Source organism: Rhinolophus hipposideros (genome assembly GCF_964194185.1).
Source record: "Rhinolophus hipposideros genome assembly, chromosome: 17".
NCBI lineage: Eukaryota > Metazoa > Chordata > Mammalia > Chiroptera > Rhinolophidae > Rhinolophus > Rhinolophus hipposideros.
The window spans coordinates 49,994,701-50,011,186 of NC_138063.1; the positions used below are offsets into that span (position 1 = coordinate 49,994,701).

The following is a 16,486-nucleotide window of genomic DNA, read 5'->3' on the forward strand; positions in this document are numbered from 1 at the left end:
TACCTTGGGGAGAGTTGATACCTTTACAATATTGAATCTTCCTATTCATGAACATGGTAGAGCTCTCCATTTATTTTGATCCTCATTAAATGCCTTTCAATAATTATTTTTGGATTTTTATTTATTATTGCTGCATTGTAAGATTTATTCCTAAATACCTTATATATTTTGGTCATGTTTTAAATGGTGTCTTTTTTAAATTAGTGTTTCAGTTTGTTATCTACATGTAGAAATACAAAGGATTTTAATATTCATTCCATGTTCAACCACCTTGCTACACATTTATTCTAAACATTTGTAGATCCTGAATGTGTACTTACATTCACATTGTCTGTGTATAATTAGTTATCTTTCTGCATCTATTGAAACAATCATATGTTTTTCTTCTTTAGTTTGATAATGTTAGATAAATTGCATTCATAGGTTTTTTTAATTGTTAAACCATCCTAATTGATCTAACTTGGTCATGCACTTCTCATCATTTCATATACAAGTATATATGGCTGGATTTGACTATTTTGCTTAGAATTTATTCATTAATGTTTATTTATGAATTAAATATGTTTGCTCACACATATTCTTGCTTGGTTTTGTATTAAGATGTCAATTGCTTTATATAGTCAAAGGCTATGTTGTTAAGTACATAAAAATTTACAATCGTTACTATCTTTTTGATGAATTGAAAATGTTATCATTACGTAATGATTTTGTATGTTCCTTAGGTCAACTAACTTAGGTCTTCTAGTTAATAATTTGCCAATTATCTTTTTTATATTCTTTTACTTTCAACTTTTCATGTACATATGACTTAGATTTATTCTTTATAAGCAGAATATAGCAGGATATTGATTTTACATTGGGTGTAATTTTCTGGATTTTTTAATTTACAAGGTTCCATTTAAATTTATTGTGGTTAATAATATATTTGGACTTCTTCCTACTCCCCAAAATCCAAATGTGCTAGTAATGTTAGACTTTTTCATTTAGCATTAGTTAAGACTTTTTTTTCTTTGAATGTATATTTTAATTATTATTATTTTATTCTTTATTGTTACAAAAATCATCAGTTTTCTTTTGTAGTGGTTATGCAGAAAATTTGCCATACATACTTAATGAAGTCTATATTTAATCTTTTAAATCTCCCCTTTCCCAGTGATATACGGATCTCATACTATTCTCTTTCCTGGCTTATATTGTTCTTGTTGTCAGTAGTTTAATTCTGTATTATTTTTCAAACCTCTCAAATTAGACATTATGGTTATTTTATAATTATAAGTGTAGATGTTTATTTGCTTATCATTTCTCCTAGCATCTGACTTTCCACCAAATACCTTTTTAAAATATTCCTGTAGTTTCTCCTTTATTATAGGTAGTTGGTAGTAAACTCACTCAGTTTTGATTCTTTGAAACCATCTTTATTTCATCTTTTATTACTAGATAGTTTTATTAGATGTACAATTCTGAGTTATCATGTTTTCTCTCAGCACTTTTGATATAGTGTTCCCATTTCCTGCCTTTCATGGAGGCTGTTGAGAAACCTGTTAGTCCAATTGCTGTTGCTTTGTAAGTAATATATCATTTCTCTACAGATGCTTTTAAGATTGTCTCTTTAGTTTTGGTGTCCACAGTTAACTATAGGATGTCTAAGTTTGTACTTAATTTAATTTATCATTTTTTTTGTATATGTTACCCTTTTTTGTATATTTTAATTGATATCTTTTGTCAATTCTGGAAAATTCTCAGACATATGTCTTCAGGTAGTGCCTCACCTCTATTCTCTTTGTTCTCTTGGAATACCAATTAAAAATAAGTTAGACACTCAGATTCTGTCCTTCAGCCCTCTTCCCTTTTTTCTGTTACTTTCCTCTTTCTAGTTCTCTGTGCTTCATTCCAATAATTTTCTCTGATCTATCTTCTAGTTCATTCATTCTCTCCTAATCTGTATCCAATCTTGTTGTCCTATCCATCCATTGAGTTTTTGTTATATTTAATTTATTTTTTAATTTCTAAAAGTTATATTTAGTTTTGTTTTTTTGTTTTAATAGACCTGGTAATTTTTCATAGTTGCATGCTCATTTTTGTGATTACATTTTTAAGTTTGAAAATGTTACTAATATTTTATATTACGCATCTGATTTTGTTTTTGGTATCTAAATCTGTTGTTTCTTATTTCTACTGACTCTCACTCATGGTAGTTAGTTTTGTCGTGTTTTTGGTGGTCTCTGCTAATAAGCATTATATTTGGTTTGTCTTTATCTTTGAAAACAAGGGGTCTAACTTAAGGATGATCTTGTTCAGAGATTGTGTTTGTGTCTGCTGGGATCTAGGAGATAGTACTGGCTGTAGATACTTTAGATTCTCCAAGTACCTGGTATTAACCAGGGAACATCAGGTTTCACTTTTCTATGCTGTCCCTGGCCCAAGAGTTAGTCTTTAGATTTCAGAGCTGATGTAGTTTAGACATTAGATTGCGGAGTTATCATTTGAGCTCACACTTTGTCTTAGAAAAGGAACATGATGTAAGGTGCCCCTGGGGAGGCATCACATCCTGCTTAATAAAATAAAATACATGTAATGATGTGGTGTGATGAGTGGTTTACTGGCAGAGGTTCTTAACGTAAACACTTGTTAAACAGAGTTGCTATAACTAAGGAAAGAAATCGTTCTGTACATAATAAATTTTTGTCAAATACATTTATTGGACTATATATATACATAATTATGTCAAATAAATGATGCGGTTCAACATGGTCCCGCATGAGACTTTGCTTATTTACATTTTACTGGAACCAGTACCAATAACTTAAGATCTGTCCTTGGTAACTGGTATTAGTTTATAGCCTTGAAATAGAATCAGTTTAGGGAAAAAGGAACATCTGGACATTGTTTTCCTTTTGGAGAGCAATTTGATATTATCTTTAATTAGAACAATTAAAGATGTGCAAACTCTACAAGCCAACAGTCCTACTTTTTGTGTTTACCCAAGGGAAACTGTGGCCAAGAAAACATACATAAAAGGATGTTCATTGAAGACTGCTTGTAATAGAGAAAAAGTAGACTTGACCTATCTGGAATGTATAAGTAAACTATGTGTCATGTATTTCATGGAATTCTATACACCAGTAAAATGACCTATATGATCTATAGACATAAACTAGATCTATATATTTCAGCTTGGCTAGTATTGAATGAATCCTCAAGTTGCAAAGAATGGTAGCATTTATGTAAAATTTTAAGCAACCCAGATAGATGTAATACAAATACAAAAACATGTCTGGGAATTATACATGATAACCTTGGGATAGCCTGCAGGAGTATGGAAAGGATTTATACCAGTAATATTTTATTTCTTTAGTAAGAAGTAGTCTGAAGCAAAACAGAATATTAACATTTGACATTAATAGGTATACTGGTAATTGATTTATTTTGTAATTTTCAATGTGTTTTAAAAGTTTTATTACTTAAAACTTCAAAAACCTTACATTAAAACCAAGAAAAAAAGAATACTTCATGTTTAATAGAATAGCATCTTTGGACTATCGTGGTACTTCCAGCCTTACTTTGTATAATTAATACAGGCAGAATACAATATGACAAATGTTATTGACATTGAGTACCTTATCAATGCCCACATTTCTTTATTTTGGAAGGTGTCAATTCTAAATTTTTTACTGCCTCTTTTTTTCAACAAACTCTTTTTTTATTATTAGTTTCAGGTGTACAAAACAATGTAATAGTTAGACGTTTACACCCCTCACAAAGTGATAACCCCCCCAATCTACTACCCCTCTGACATCGTGTATAGCTATTACAGTCCCACTGACTCTATTCCCTATGCTGTACTCTACATCTTGTGACTATATATATATATATATATATATATATATATATATAAATATATAATTTATATATATATAAGTATATATATATAAAATTACAGTTGGCATTTAACATTATTCAGATTCAGGTGTACAGTGCAGTGGTCAGGCATCTACACCATCCACGAAGTGGTTCCCTAATAAGACAAGTGCCAATCTGACACCCCACAAAATCTTTATAACATTATTGAGTGTATTCTCCAAATTGTCTTTCATATCCCCGTGGCAATATTGTGGCTACCAATTTGTGCTTTCTAATCCCCTCTCCTCTCCTTCATCCCCACCTCCCCTCCCGTCTAGCAACCATCAGTTTTTTCTCTGTGTCTATGAGACTGTTTCTGTTTAGTTTGCTCATTTATTCTGTTTTGTAGATTCCACATATAAGTGCGATCATATGGTATTTGTCTTTTTCTGTCTAACAAACTCTTAAGAAAGTTAAGCTAAAAAATTATTTTAAAAAATTATCCCGAAAGACTTGGTGAAATTATCCTGAAACCAGACACCTTCAGATGACTACTCTTAAGGCCTAAGATGTACTCTTTTACTTTGTTTCTTAAGTGTAAAAAGTAAACTAAAGAAAGCTTTTGTACTCACTGTTCTTTCAGGGTCACCTAACACCACTAGAGAATGCTCCCTCCAGGATATCTGTGGTCCTAGGGTTTAGAGTACATACGTAAGCAGCCTTAGCCTCTTGTCTGAGAGGTCTGCATTTTTGCCAGTGTAGGTCTTAGTCATTTTATTATATAAGGTAATCCTTTGCACTTCCTATAAAACATAAATAGAAATAGAGTTAGTTAGTTTATTGCAGGGGTACAAAGCTGGTTCAATATTTTAAAAATCAATGTAATCTACCAGATTAATAGGCTAAAGAAAAAAGCACATGATCATCATACTATATGATTTCATTTATATAATATTCTTGAAATGAGAAAATTATAGAAATAGAGAACAGACTCGTGGTTACCAGGGGCTAAGGAAGGGACAGGAGCATGAGGAAAGTGGGATAACGTATCCTTTATGCTATAAAACGATAACATAAGGGTTGGAAATGTCCTGTGTCTTGACTGTATCAATGTAAATATCCTGGTTCTAATACTGTCACATAGTCTTGCAAGATGTTACTCCTCAGAGAAACTGAGTTAAAGGGTATACAGGATCATCCTGTATTAACTAAAAATAAAGAGTTTAATTAAAACAAACAAACAAACAGGAATTCTAACTTTCTACTGGGACCAAAATTAAACCGATGGTTATTATCTATATATGGAAGTCCATTTCCCAGCAACATGGGGTAATAGGTTACTTATCTTTACGATTTAGGCCAAGTTCAAACCAGCACTTGGAAAACACAAAAGACAATTGAAGAATATGTCCATCTAAACCAAGAAAGAGAATAGAGTGTTTGACTCTCTGTAAGCTTGGCTGGCATTGCTACACTTTCATTCACTTATTCAATAAGACTTTTTCATCTGTGGAATTAGTACTATGTTTGAAATTAAATTTGTTGTTTAGGAAGAAACTATTCTTTTATATAGGGTGATGTGCTATAGTTGAGGAAAACCCAGAGTGTTTTCAAGTACATATCTTGATTCTAATTATGATACAATGTGGACACTATTAATGTAATATTTTTGAAAAGTTTTTTGTTGGAAGGGACTATTCAAATTCATATAATTGTTATGACAAGTTTTAATTTATTCAATTACATGACAGATATATAGATACCTATAGGGTACCATAAATTAAGGATTGATATGTTTCAGAATTTTCAACTTCACTGACAAAGGGCACTTACTTTTTAAACCCTGGAAAACTTTGACGAATTCCGAAACTATCGCAATTTCACTTGAAACAGTGCCAGGCCTGGGATCTTTGCTGCTTAGGAATATTGAAGGACTGGGGAAACCATTATATTATTAGTTAATCAGGTTTTTGCTATGATTGAACTGAATAGTAAAGTAAATTACTTTATTATTTTATTATTTTGTCACCTACTTTGTGTAACTGGCAAGGCAGAAATATAGTAGCTGAAGGTGCCAAAGGGGGTCCACCATGCCATTCTGGTGGCTATTCCTTTCATTGTAATAAGCCTCCAGATAATTCATGAAGAGGGAGAAAAGAAAAACCTGTTAGTGGGAACGTTGGTTGTAGTCTGTGCTTTTGATTATCAATGACAAGATCCTAAAATTACACCCGAATCTCTCTCATAGGTTCTGAAATTGAGTTTCTGAAAAAGCACTGTAGCACTAATAGAAGGTAAAGTGCAGAGTTCCAGAGAAATGAGCTGTGAATTAAACCTGCAATGGAAATTGATCCTATCAGTCAATTTCTGCCCTGATTCATAGAAAAACAGGAAAGCATGTAGAGGGAGCCAGGATCGCTGATTAAATAGCAGGCTAAAGTGCTGGCGGCTACAACTATACTTGCTGGTCCCCCGGGTCAGGACTGCAAGTGTCAGATGTCTCTGCTTGAAACCTAGCTCAAACTGGCAGAAAGAGAACAGAATGAAAAATGCTGCTGACCAACGGAGGAATGGGTAAGAACTCGCTGACTAAGCTTCCGGTGGTGCCACAGCCACTGCACTCATTTGGGAGGCTATTTTAATCTCTTCTCCTGAGTCAGTGGGCCCAGATTAGATGGCTGACCTCATGATTCATACCAGTGGAGCCTGTCACAGTGCCCATCCCGGTGTGGGCCAAGAGTGTGAGTGTGAAAAGACATGGCCTTGGAATCAACTCGCATCCTTAGTATATCTTCAGGATTGTGAGGGAAGAGAAGCAAATATCCTACAGTTAGTTGTCCTGTGAATATAATTTATTACCCTGTTATCTAACTCCAAGGGATTAATTTGTGCACATAGCATGATAGTAATAGCATGCCAAGAATTTTTGGCCATGTGTATTCAACTGCCAGAAATGCAGTATGAGTTGTAATTAGCCTACTGAAATTACACACTTCTGGTTATGAAGTTGCCGCTTTGGTCCTACAGTGGGATATATTTCTACAAGGATGCCCTTCAGAGTTTTCAGCGATCTTCAGTATAACTCGCTGGAGCAAATGTCCCTACAGTTACCAGCACACTAGTAGTAATGTTTCTGGCAGAAACAGTGAAGATAAAGGTACTATAAAACACTAACTTAGGACATAACCATTATAAACCATTGCTGGATCAGAGCTCAATTTTGCATAATGGCAGAAGAAAAGAAAAAAAGCGATAAAATTGAGCAGTTTGCTTAGAATGAGTTGAAAGACTGTCAGATTCCCATAATCATTAGACTTAGCCTATCAGACATATTGTCAAAGGAGGATGTTAGCACAGGTACTTGGTAGCACAGAATCTTCAACTTATGTTCTCAGATGCCTTTTTCCCAACTCACTTCATTGTGGCCTTTGGTCCCTGGCAAGAGAAAAATGATAGGTCTCCCTCTCAGGTGGACCACACTGTCCGCATCGTGGTACTGATTCAACTTCAGCTTTTGACTAATGGGACAAACCAAAGAGGCATCCATCCCTTCCCCCTGTTGGTATGATTTGACCCTGCCATGTTGATATCACAACAGACCTGTATGATAGGCGAAGGCCCGTGAAGGGCACAGTGGAAATATTTTGTTTGGAAATGCTTCTGTGAGATTAGGGTTTCCAGGTGGGAATTCCCGCCCATTCTCAAGATTTCTTTCTCTTTCCTGTTCCCGAATCCCAAGAAAAGTTGGTCGGGAAATCGGGGAAATTGGCTCCTTGAACCGAGTAATACCCACAATGGGAAGTAAACGTACTACTCACAATGTATCTCTTAGACATATTTCTTGTTTATCGCTAGGGTTTCCGCATGGGAATGCTCTCCTGTTCTCAGGAATTATTTTCGCTTTTCCGTTCCCGAATCCTGAGAAAAGTTGATTGGGAAATCGGGAAAATTGGCTCCTTGAACCCAGGTGGTTGGTAGTATCAGCTGTCACTTTGTGGAAATGATTCATCGTGAGAACAGAAAACAGTTTATATCTCAGGATTCGGGAATGGAAAAGCAAAAAGAATTCCTGAGAACAGATGGGAATTCCCACCTGGAAACCCCATGTGAAATAGTTTATTCTGGTTAACTGGGAGCTTGAAGATGAAGCCAGTGAGTACAACCCTTTTTCAGTCTAAAATTTAGACGTCATACGAGCACATAAAGCCTCTTTTCTCTAACCTGTTAATTACCACTTATGACCATAGGGACTCTGAAACCTTGGTCATAGAAGTGATTGTTTTGTACTAGGCTTACGTACTTTATTTGGGAAATTTATGGGAAGTTTGAGACATAATTTTACTATGATGGAATTCTAAGAGGTAATAACAGAGAGGAAGGGAGGATGCATTTCAGAAAACTTGACCAGTAAGCAGATAGATCCTTTTTTTGTTTTGTTTTGTTTTTAAATCCTTGGGTTTAATTCATGTGTATGTTTTCTTGGCTGAGGAATACTAAAATAATACAGGCTTATTTATGCAGTGGAAAGTAGTTTTCTATTGAAATTAAGTCAGAACTGCCTTGCTTGTTTAAACTAATATTTGAAGCACTTAGTCATTTTAATAGTAAGTAAAATTGATGAAAACCTTTGGAAAATGCTTTAGAACGGTCCTTGTGGAGATGTGTGATTAATAAGAAGTAAAGAGATGCATGTTAGTTTATTTATGTATAAGTGATCTGGAGCTTATTAAAAGGTTTTGCAAACATTCAACTAATGAACCATTATATAAAATTAGACATTTCCTTTACAGTGTGAAAAGTCTCTAGACTGGGGGAAAATACCTTCAATGTTATTTCAAAATAATTTATATTTTTCCTAACACTAATAATTTAACTATAAAAAAAACAATTTTGTAATAAATAAGGAATGCCAGTCAAGATTCCCTGGGAGAATTTTCATCTTCTTTGTCCTTGGTTTCAGAGTTATTACAGGATGGAATAACATGAACAATCATTATTAACTTCATTTTATGGTTTTGGCAGATATCTAGCTGAGCAATCCCATCTAGCATATATAAAATCGAAACATTATTTCACTTTAATTTTTTTCATTTGTTGGAGGTTGTTGGTTCTAAGTTCTCTCTAGGTCCTAAATGATGAGAAAAGAAGGAATTGTTGCACAATTGAACGAAAAAAATGAACTTCAATAATTATGAAGACAAATTTGCAGTGTAGATAGGGTTGTCTTGGAAAGCTAAACTGGGGGACGTGACCTGAACCTCTCTTCTCTGGAATCAGGATAAGGGAGAAGGATTCTTTCCAGCACTTTTGTCCCAAGATTAATATATAGGGTCTTTAGTACATTATGGATTCTTTGGTCATGTTTTAGGTGGAGTTTTAGGTACATTTAATATACTAATTTCTTTTCATCTTATTTTCTGTATTTTTAGTAGAAACTGCACTAGAGTTAAAGCAGCATATGTTCAGTTGGCACTTAAATATGAATTTAAGTGCCACAGTCATACCTTGACCCTGGTCAAGTCATTGAAATGATGTTGGCCACAATTTTTTTAACTTTATATTGGGAAGAACAGTACGTAATCCACAGGATTGTTCTGAGGAATAGAAAATATATATAAAGGAACTCACACATAGTAAGTATACACAGTATATGGTACTTATTATTTCTCAAGTTTTCGTGCTTTCTTTCCCTTACCATCTTTTGATCTCTTTGCACTGATATACGATGACCACAATTCAGGAAAATAAAAATCAAAATGTGTGTATCGAATGCATTTATGAACATACCAATGCAGAGCATTTTAGATCAGGTTCTCCCAAAACTCATGAAAGGTAAACTTCTTGGAAAGGTCTATATAGCACATAGCAAGTGCCCAATAAATGTTATGTACTCAGTATTATTGCATTTTCATCATCATTTCATAAAAAAAGTTTAAGCTTTCTCTGTATATAGTCTTTCTTTTAAACCATTCAAAATGCTAATATTCCCTGCATGTCATTTAGATTTCTAAACCTGAAACTCTGTACCTGGGACTTGGGTGCAGAATTTTATGCCATTCGCCAGAACATAGGCCCATGGCCACATCTCGGTGCAGAAGAGGTGGAAATTTTATTTAGTCTTTATTCTGGGTGGCTTGATACCCTGATAAGATTAAAGGATTTTATTATTCTGGAAGAAGAGGACACCAGATATTGAGGAAAAGTAGGACTGTCTGTGACATCTGGGTGTCACCAGAGCTTTCAAATTTTTCTCTTATGTTTTCTTCTTCCTTCTTTTCTTTTATTTCTGAATAGATCCCATGCGAGGCCCAAGAAAACTGGAAGTAGTAGAAGTCAAATCTCGTCAAATCACTATCCGCTGGGAGCCGTTCGGATATAATGTGACACGTTGCCATAGCTACAATCTCACAGTCCACTACTGCTACCAAGTCGGAGGACAAGAGCAAGTTCGAGAAGAAGTAAGCTGGGACACAGATAATTCACACCCTCAACATACGATCACTAACCTTTCACCATATACCAATGTTAGTGTGAAACTCATCCTCATGAATCCGGAAGGACGGAAGGAAAGTCAAGAACTCGTAGTACAGACAGATGAAGATTGTGAGTACTTTTAAATGATGTTTTATGAAATCTATATCCTTTCAGAAAAGCAACTTTTGCTTCTTGTAAATTGAGATCTTTACAATAAAAATGGAAGCACAAACTAGTCACTAGGTTAAATAATTCAAACATGCACCTGTGCTTCTGTAGACTTAAGAGCTGATAAGGATAAACGGAATGAGGGTGTACCAGTCTTTTTAATTCTTTAAGAGTCATAAAATCAGTTTTCTATGTATAATAATTCTGTATTTTTCTAAATAGCTCTTTGTTCAACTGAGAGTTGTTTTATTATTATGTTGGACTAAGAGGCATTAGATTATTTACATGAAATGCTTATTTAAATATATGTAAAATGTATTCTGAAATATTTTTCATAGCTCAGATAAAAATTCAGACCAAATAGAGGCTCTTGCTGTTCAGCATAGAGCTGAGAAATTACCTCATTAGGTTGGTGGTCATGAAATAGATCATATTTTCCCATAGGAACAATGTTATAATTGGATATTACCTTAATAAACAAGAATTTAACAAGTAAACCACACATGTTACCAGCAACTCATCAATAAAAGCAAATACGCAATTGTAAGAAATCCCTAAAATAATTTAAAAGAGTGAAAATATTATTTGAATCCCATAGCATGGATATAAATGGGCTTTTACACTGATTAAAGAGGGGATTCTTATGTACAATCACGTGCTCACATAGCACATAGAATACAGGGTCGTGTAGTATATGTTTGACCTAAAATTAATTTGCTAGGCATCAAAATAAATTGCAAAGCACTTGGGAAGCCCATTAAATGAATATATTTACTTATTCCTGGGAAAAATAGATGTTTAATTTTTTGTTTCTTCATGTAGCTTATTATGATATTTGATCATTGATTATAACAAATTAAATATTTACAACACTTTATTATTTAATTTAAAGAGCTAACAAAGTATTTTGACTATTTATTACCTATACAATACCATGCATATTGCTACAGAAGGAAAACATGGAAACAGCCAGAGTGAATGAGGCGCTCACCCCACATTCTTCTCTTTTTTTGTAGCCCTTTAAGTCCTTCCATAGTTACAAATAATTGGTTGCTGTCAAACAGTTGTTTTATTACAATTATTTTTGTTAGGAGTGTTAGTTTGATACAAGTCATTGAGCCATGGCCGAGACTGGAATCCTTATTTCTATTTCTTCCAACTTTTCCTCATCTCCCAGGAAATAAGAAAAATGTCAGCATTGTCAACAAGTCATTTCTGGACCCTTCCTCCCCTGCATTTCAGTATTTAATTTGATTCTGACTACTGTTATTTCTACTTCCAGGATTCTACGTTGTTCTTTCCTCTCAACCTTTAAATCTCTATTCACATCCTCATTATTTTATACTGAAATTTCTGGAATAGTTTCTAACCTTTCGTTGTGGTTCCACCTTTGCCATTCCAAAGCCCCCCTACTCACTCACTAAACTCATCTTTGAAATACATTTGTGTCATGTCACTCTCCACAAAGAGTCTTCAATGACACTCTTTATCCAAGTCTTGACTTTCAAAGTCTAATGTATTCTTGGCTCATACTCTAGAACTAATAACTTTCTCCCACTGCAGTTCGTTCTGCAAAAATGTCACGTGAGGATCATTCCTTTATGCTACACTCCTTATATCCCAGGCTCTTCCTCGTTGTCTGTTGTCCTCTGCAACCTGCCCTTCTACTTGGCCGCCTCTCAATTCCATCTCCTCTGCTACCCTCCGAAGTTCTCCTCAACTTTCAGGCTCTTCATGTCTCCAACTCTTCCCCCCATTTTCCTCACATCCTTCTGACCTTATTTGCTTGATAAAGTCTTTAAATCTCTGAGCCTTAATTTCCTCATCTGAGAAGTTTGAAAATAATACTTAAGGCATTTTAGGGTTAGAAGAAATTAAAATAGTGAGCTATTTGTAGCTGCCAGAGAGAAGCTGTTCATAGGTGAACATGATTGTTATTATTGTAACAATTCAAAGCAACTTGTTGTGACGTTTCCATGTTTTCTCACTATGTTATGAGTGTACATTTTTTTTCTCTTTAAACTACTTGAGAGAATAAGTCTTCTGTTTTTCTTCTAAAGCAATATGCATGACATTGAGTAGCTAATAAACACTCAAAATATTTGATTAGTCTTTAAGACAATAAAGTTTGTTGATAATAATTTAATTCATGATTTAATCAACAGTAATGTTTTAATCAGTGAGAGAGATAAATGCAGTCATTTCTAGAGATGAGCCGCTATGTCTTACTAAAGCATGAATCCACTCAACACTTTTGGGTTTCAAATTGAGAACAGACATAAGCTAGAAATTCTGTCAAAACATGAGATCTGAATAACTTATTTATTTTTGTTTGTTTAAATGATCTTGTTAGTTCCTGAAGTTGAGGCATGCATTAATTCCAAATAAAAATCTATTGTTTTTATAGCACACCAGCATCCAGTTAATTAGAAAAACTTTTATTTCAAATTATATTTCCTCACAACAACAAAAAATACTTCAAAAATGAGTTTTATTGCAGTACAGTATTTTTATTGAAGTAATGTTTTTTTAGGAGAAAGTATGAAATAAATTTATTTTTATTACTGTTTAAAGTATCACTAAACAGAATAGGCCTCAATTCTACAAATTTAGATACTAAGACTGTATATCCCAAGTCCTGAATTCCTAGAACTTCTAAAACAGGTACTAGACCCAAGTTCCTGTGAGGTACTATATTCTCCCTAACAAACCATTGCCTTATCCAAGGTCATGAAGATGTACACCTATGTTTTCTTCTAAGAGTTTTGTAGTTTTAGCTCTTACACATTAGGCTTTTAATCTATTTGATACAATTTTTATATATGGTGTGAGGCAGGAATCCAACTTTATTCTTCTACAGGTTGTTCAGCACCACTTTTTGAAAAGATTATTCTCTCCCCATTGGATTTCCCTGGCACCCTTGATGAAAATCAACTGATTGCAAAAGTAGAGGTTTATTTCTGTACCTTCTGTTCTATTCCACTGATCTATATGTCTATCTTTGTGCTAATACAGGTAACCCCCATATAATACAGCACTTCCTATAACACAGTTTCCCTCTCACACCATTCGAGAATTGGGGAAAACCCTCATACAACACAGCATCCTAGAACACGGTTGCACTCTAACCCGGTTTGAGAATTAGAGAATGGAGTGTAATAAGAGCTTTTCACAGCAAAAAATACCTCATTTAAAATTAGGGAAATCCCCGAATAACACGGAACATACAAGCTTTTAAGAGCAAAAGACATCTCATTTGAAATTTTTCATTCGAGCATGGATGTCATATCAGATTTGACTGCAGAAGTTTAAAATTCATTACAATTTTAAATCCATTTTGTTCATGGAGTGTTAAGTTCAGAGGATGAAGATATCTTGTCAAAAAGAAAACGCCCTTGGTTAATGGTGCTTATTAGTGATGACGAAGAAAGTATTATTTAATACATATTAATATGTTATACTTTTGGTGAAAATTGCTTTAATAAAGATATTTATCTTAATTATTAAAATATAGTAATATGTGTTTTTAATTTTTGGAACCTAACCCCATTTTTTGTACTGGTTCTTTGTTTCGTATAACATGGATTCGCATAACATGGCATTTTTTAGGAACCTAACAACCATGTCATAGAGGGGCTACCTGTACCACAATGTCTTAAAACTAACTTTATAATGAGTTTTGAAATTCAGAAGTGTGACTCCTCTTCAACCACTCTCTGGATTACTCATGCCATCACCAAAAAAATTTGATCCTGTGTCCCCAAATATATGTATGTTTATAAGAAGTATTAATATATTAGTTTATAAATAGGTAGACATGCTAATACACTAAACTGTATATAATATAAAGCATACTGAAAAACTGAATTTAAATGAATATGAGATAAGATTTAAAAAATAATATTAAATGTTATTTAATAGAAAATTGGCAAGTAAATTTCTGTTTTCCTTTATGTCAGTTAGATTTTCTTGCAAACTAATCAGTGTTACATTTTTTAGGTTTTAAAAAATGGCATCAAACTTTCCCAAATATTTTATATTATTAATAAATAAATAAAACAATTTTTAAAATATATTATTTCATCTGTATCACATCTTTGTAAAACTTATATTTAGTGCTATTTTTTCATAGATATATTAAATATAAGTACAGTTCATATATATTCTTCTTTGACATGCTTTTGTCACTCAATAGTACAGTTATAAAATTCACTCATCATGATGTGTATATCTGTCATTTGTTTTCAGTCTTCTTTGTATTTTATTGTGTGAATATAAAATAATTTATTGAATTATTTGGTTTGTCTCTTATTGGTTTTATTTAAAAATGATGCTCTGTTGACATCCTAGTACAATATATTTCCTGGTACATATGTGCAAGAATATTACTAGGGAATATACCTGGAGGTGGGATTATTGGGTCGCATGATATATGCCTCTTTAACTATACAACCAAATTATTTTTCAAAGTGGTTGTACCAATTTAACTCCCACAAGCAACATGTGGGAATTCTCATTGCTCTATAGCCTTCTTTATTTATTTTTAAAGACAAAAAAGTTCATTTAAAATATGATTACTGAGCTTCATCTAATAGATTCAAACTTAAAGAAAAAAAGTGAGGAATTTTTTTTCTTTATAAAGACAGTATAGCCAAAATGGTTTTGAATTCCATATTTCTAAAAGAAATGTGAGTCTATCTATGGATTATTAAAATCTTGTGCCTCAACAGAGAGTTAAAAACTTATCAAGTCTAGAAAAATCTTTTTTGTTTGTTTGTTTGTTACATAACATTTATTGATTTCCTCCCCTTCTAGTGCCAGGTGCTGTTCCTACTGAATCCATCCAAGGAAGTACCTTTGAAGAGAAAATATTTCTTCAATGGAGAGAACCAATTCAAACATACGGTGTCATCACTTTATATGAGGTACTATATACATTTGTTAGTAATTTAATTTCTTACTATAATTTCTATGATAGCTAGACTAGTATTTAAAAATGCATATCAGCATCATGTCTTTTAAGAAGTTTAATGTTTTCGATAGTTATAATGATTACTATATAGAAGGAAAAAATTAAAAATGAGTTTTTGAATTATGTGTATTTTCAGGATGCACGTTTATAATGATATGGATGTTTCCAGATTATGTGTTATTATCTGTAAAGATACAAAGTAACATGTTTTTAAATCGCCTTTATTAAAACCAATAAGTATTTTGTACATTGATTAAGAGGCAACCATAGAATCCTATTCTTGCTATCTATAAAATATTTTACTACTGAATTATAGAAGACTGCTGATTATCCAATTAGCAAAGTCAATAGACGTTGTTTCAGAAATAACAATAGAATAATGTCTTTCAGTTTCTCAGTATTAGCAAAACATACTTTAGACTTCTGTGACATAGTTTTGTCTACTGAGGTATATCAAATGGTTGAATGATAGCTAGCAGAGAAGAATCTGATGAATTGTTCAAGGAAGAAAATAATAGCAATAACAGGGTGACAGTCATCATATCTGTATGAGCATCATTTCACTGTGCCTATTGTCATAGAAACAAGCAGGTGCATTTTTTTAAGCTAGCATTTATTTGAATGCAAATTCAACAGAATTATATGTTGTTAGGCTTCAAAAATCGTGACAGTTTTCCTATGGCACCTCCACCTGAATACCTTTCAGAATTACTGACAAAAGCCTGAGAAAAAGCTGTCAGACAGTGATCACTGGTAAACCCCTATCCTGACCCAACTAACCTCACATTGATGTTTCCCTATACCTTTTGAAAATTGGTATTGAAATTTAAAAAAAAAAAGTTATTATTTGAAAGCTAAAAAAAGCAAGAAAAAAGACAAAAGAAAATGACTTTCATGTTAAGTTATTGATGCTGTTCATTGACTGTTTCATTGTAAAAGAATCTAGTATTATGAAAACTCATGGCTCAGCTTCTAGAGCTAAGTTTTATAATTAAATCAAACAAGTTCATATTTTTTTCACGGCTCAGCTTC

The 16,486-nt window shown here is 33.2% G+C and overlaps 1 protein-coding gene across 8 annotated transcripts in view; it reads left to right on the top strand.

Moving 5' to 3' along the window:
* PTPRM (protein tyrosine phosphatase receptor type M) overlaps positions 1–16,486 on the top strand; it is an 824,073-nt gene that overhangs the window by 446,537 nt on the left and 361,050 nt on the right. For all 8 annotated transcript variants that reach the window (XM_081079020.1, XM_081079013.1, XM_081079015.1 and 5 more), the window contains exons 8-9: positions 10,135–10,443; positions 15,298–15,407. In XM_081079020.1, the coding sequence (XP_080935146.1) occupies positions 10,135–10,443; positions 15,298–15,407 (419 nt within the window). The remainder of the gene's footprint in view (positions 1–10,134; positions 10,444–15,297; positions 15,408–16,486) is intronic.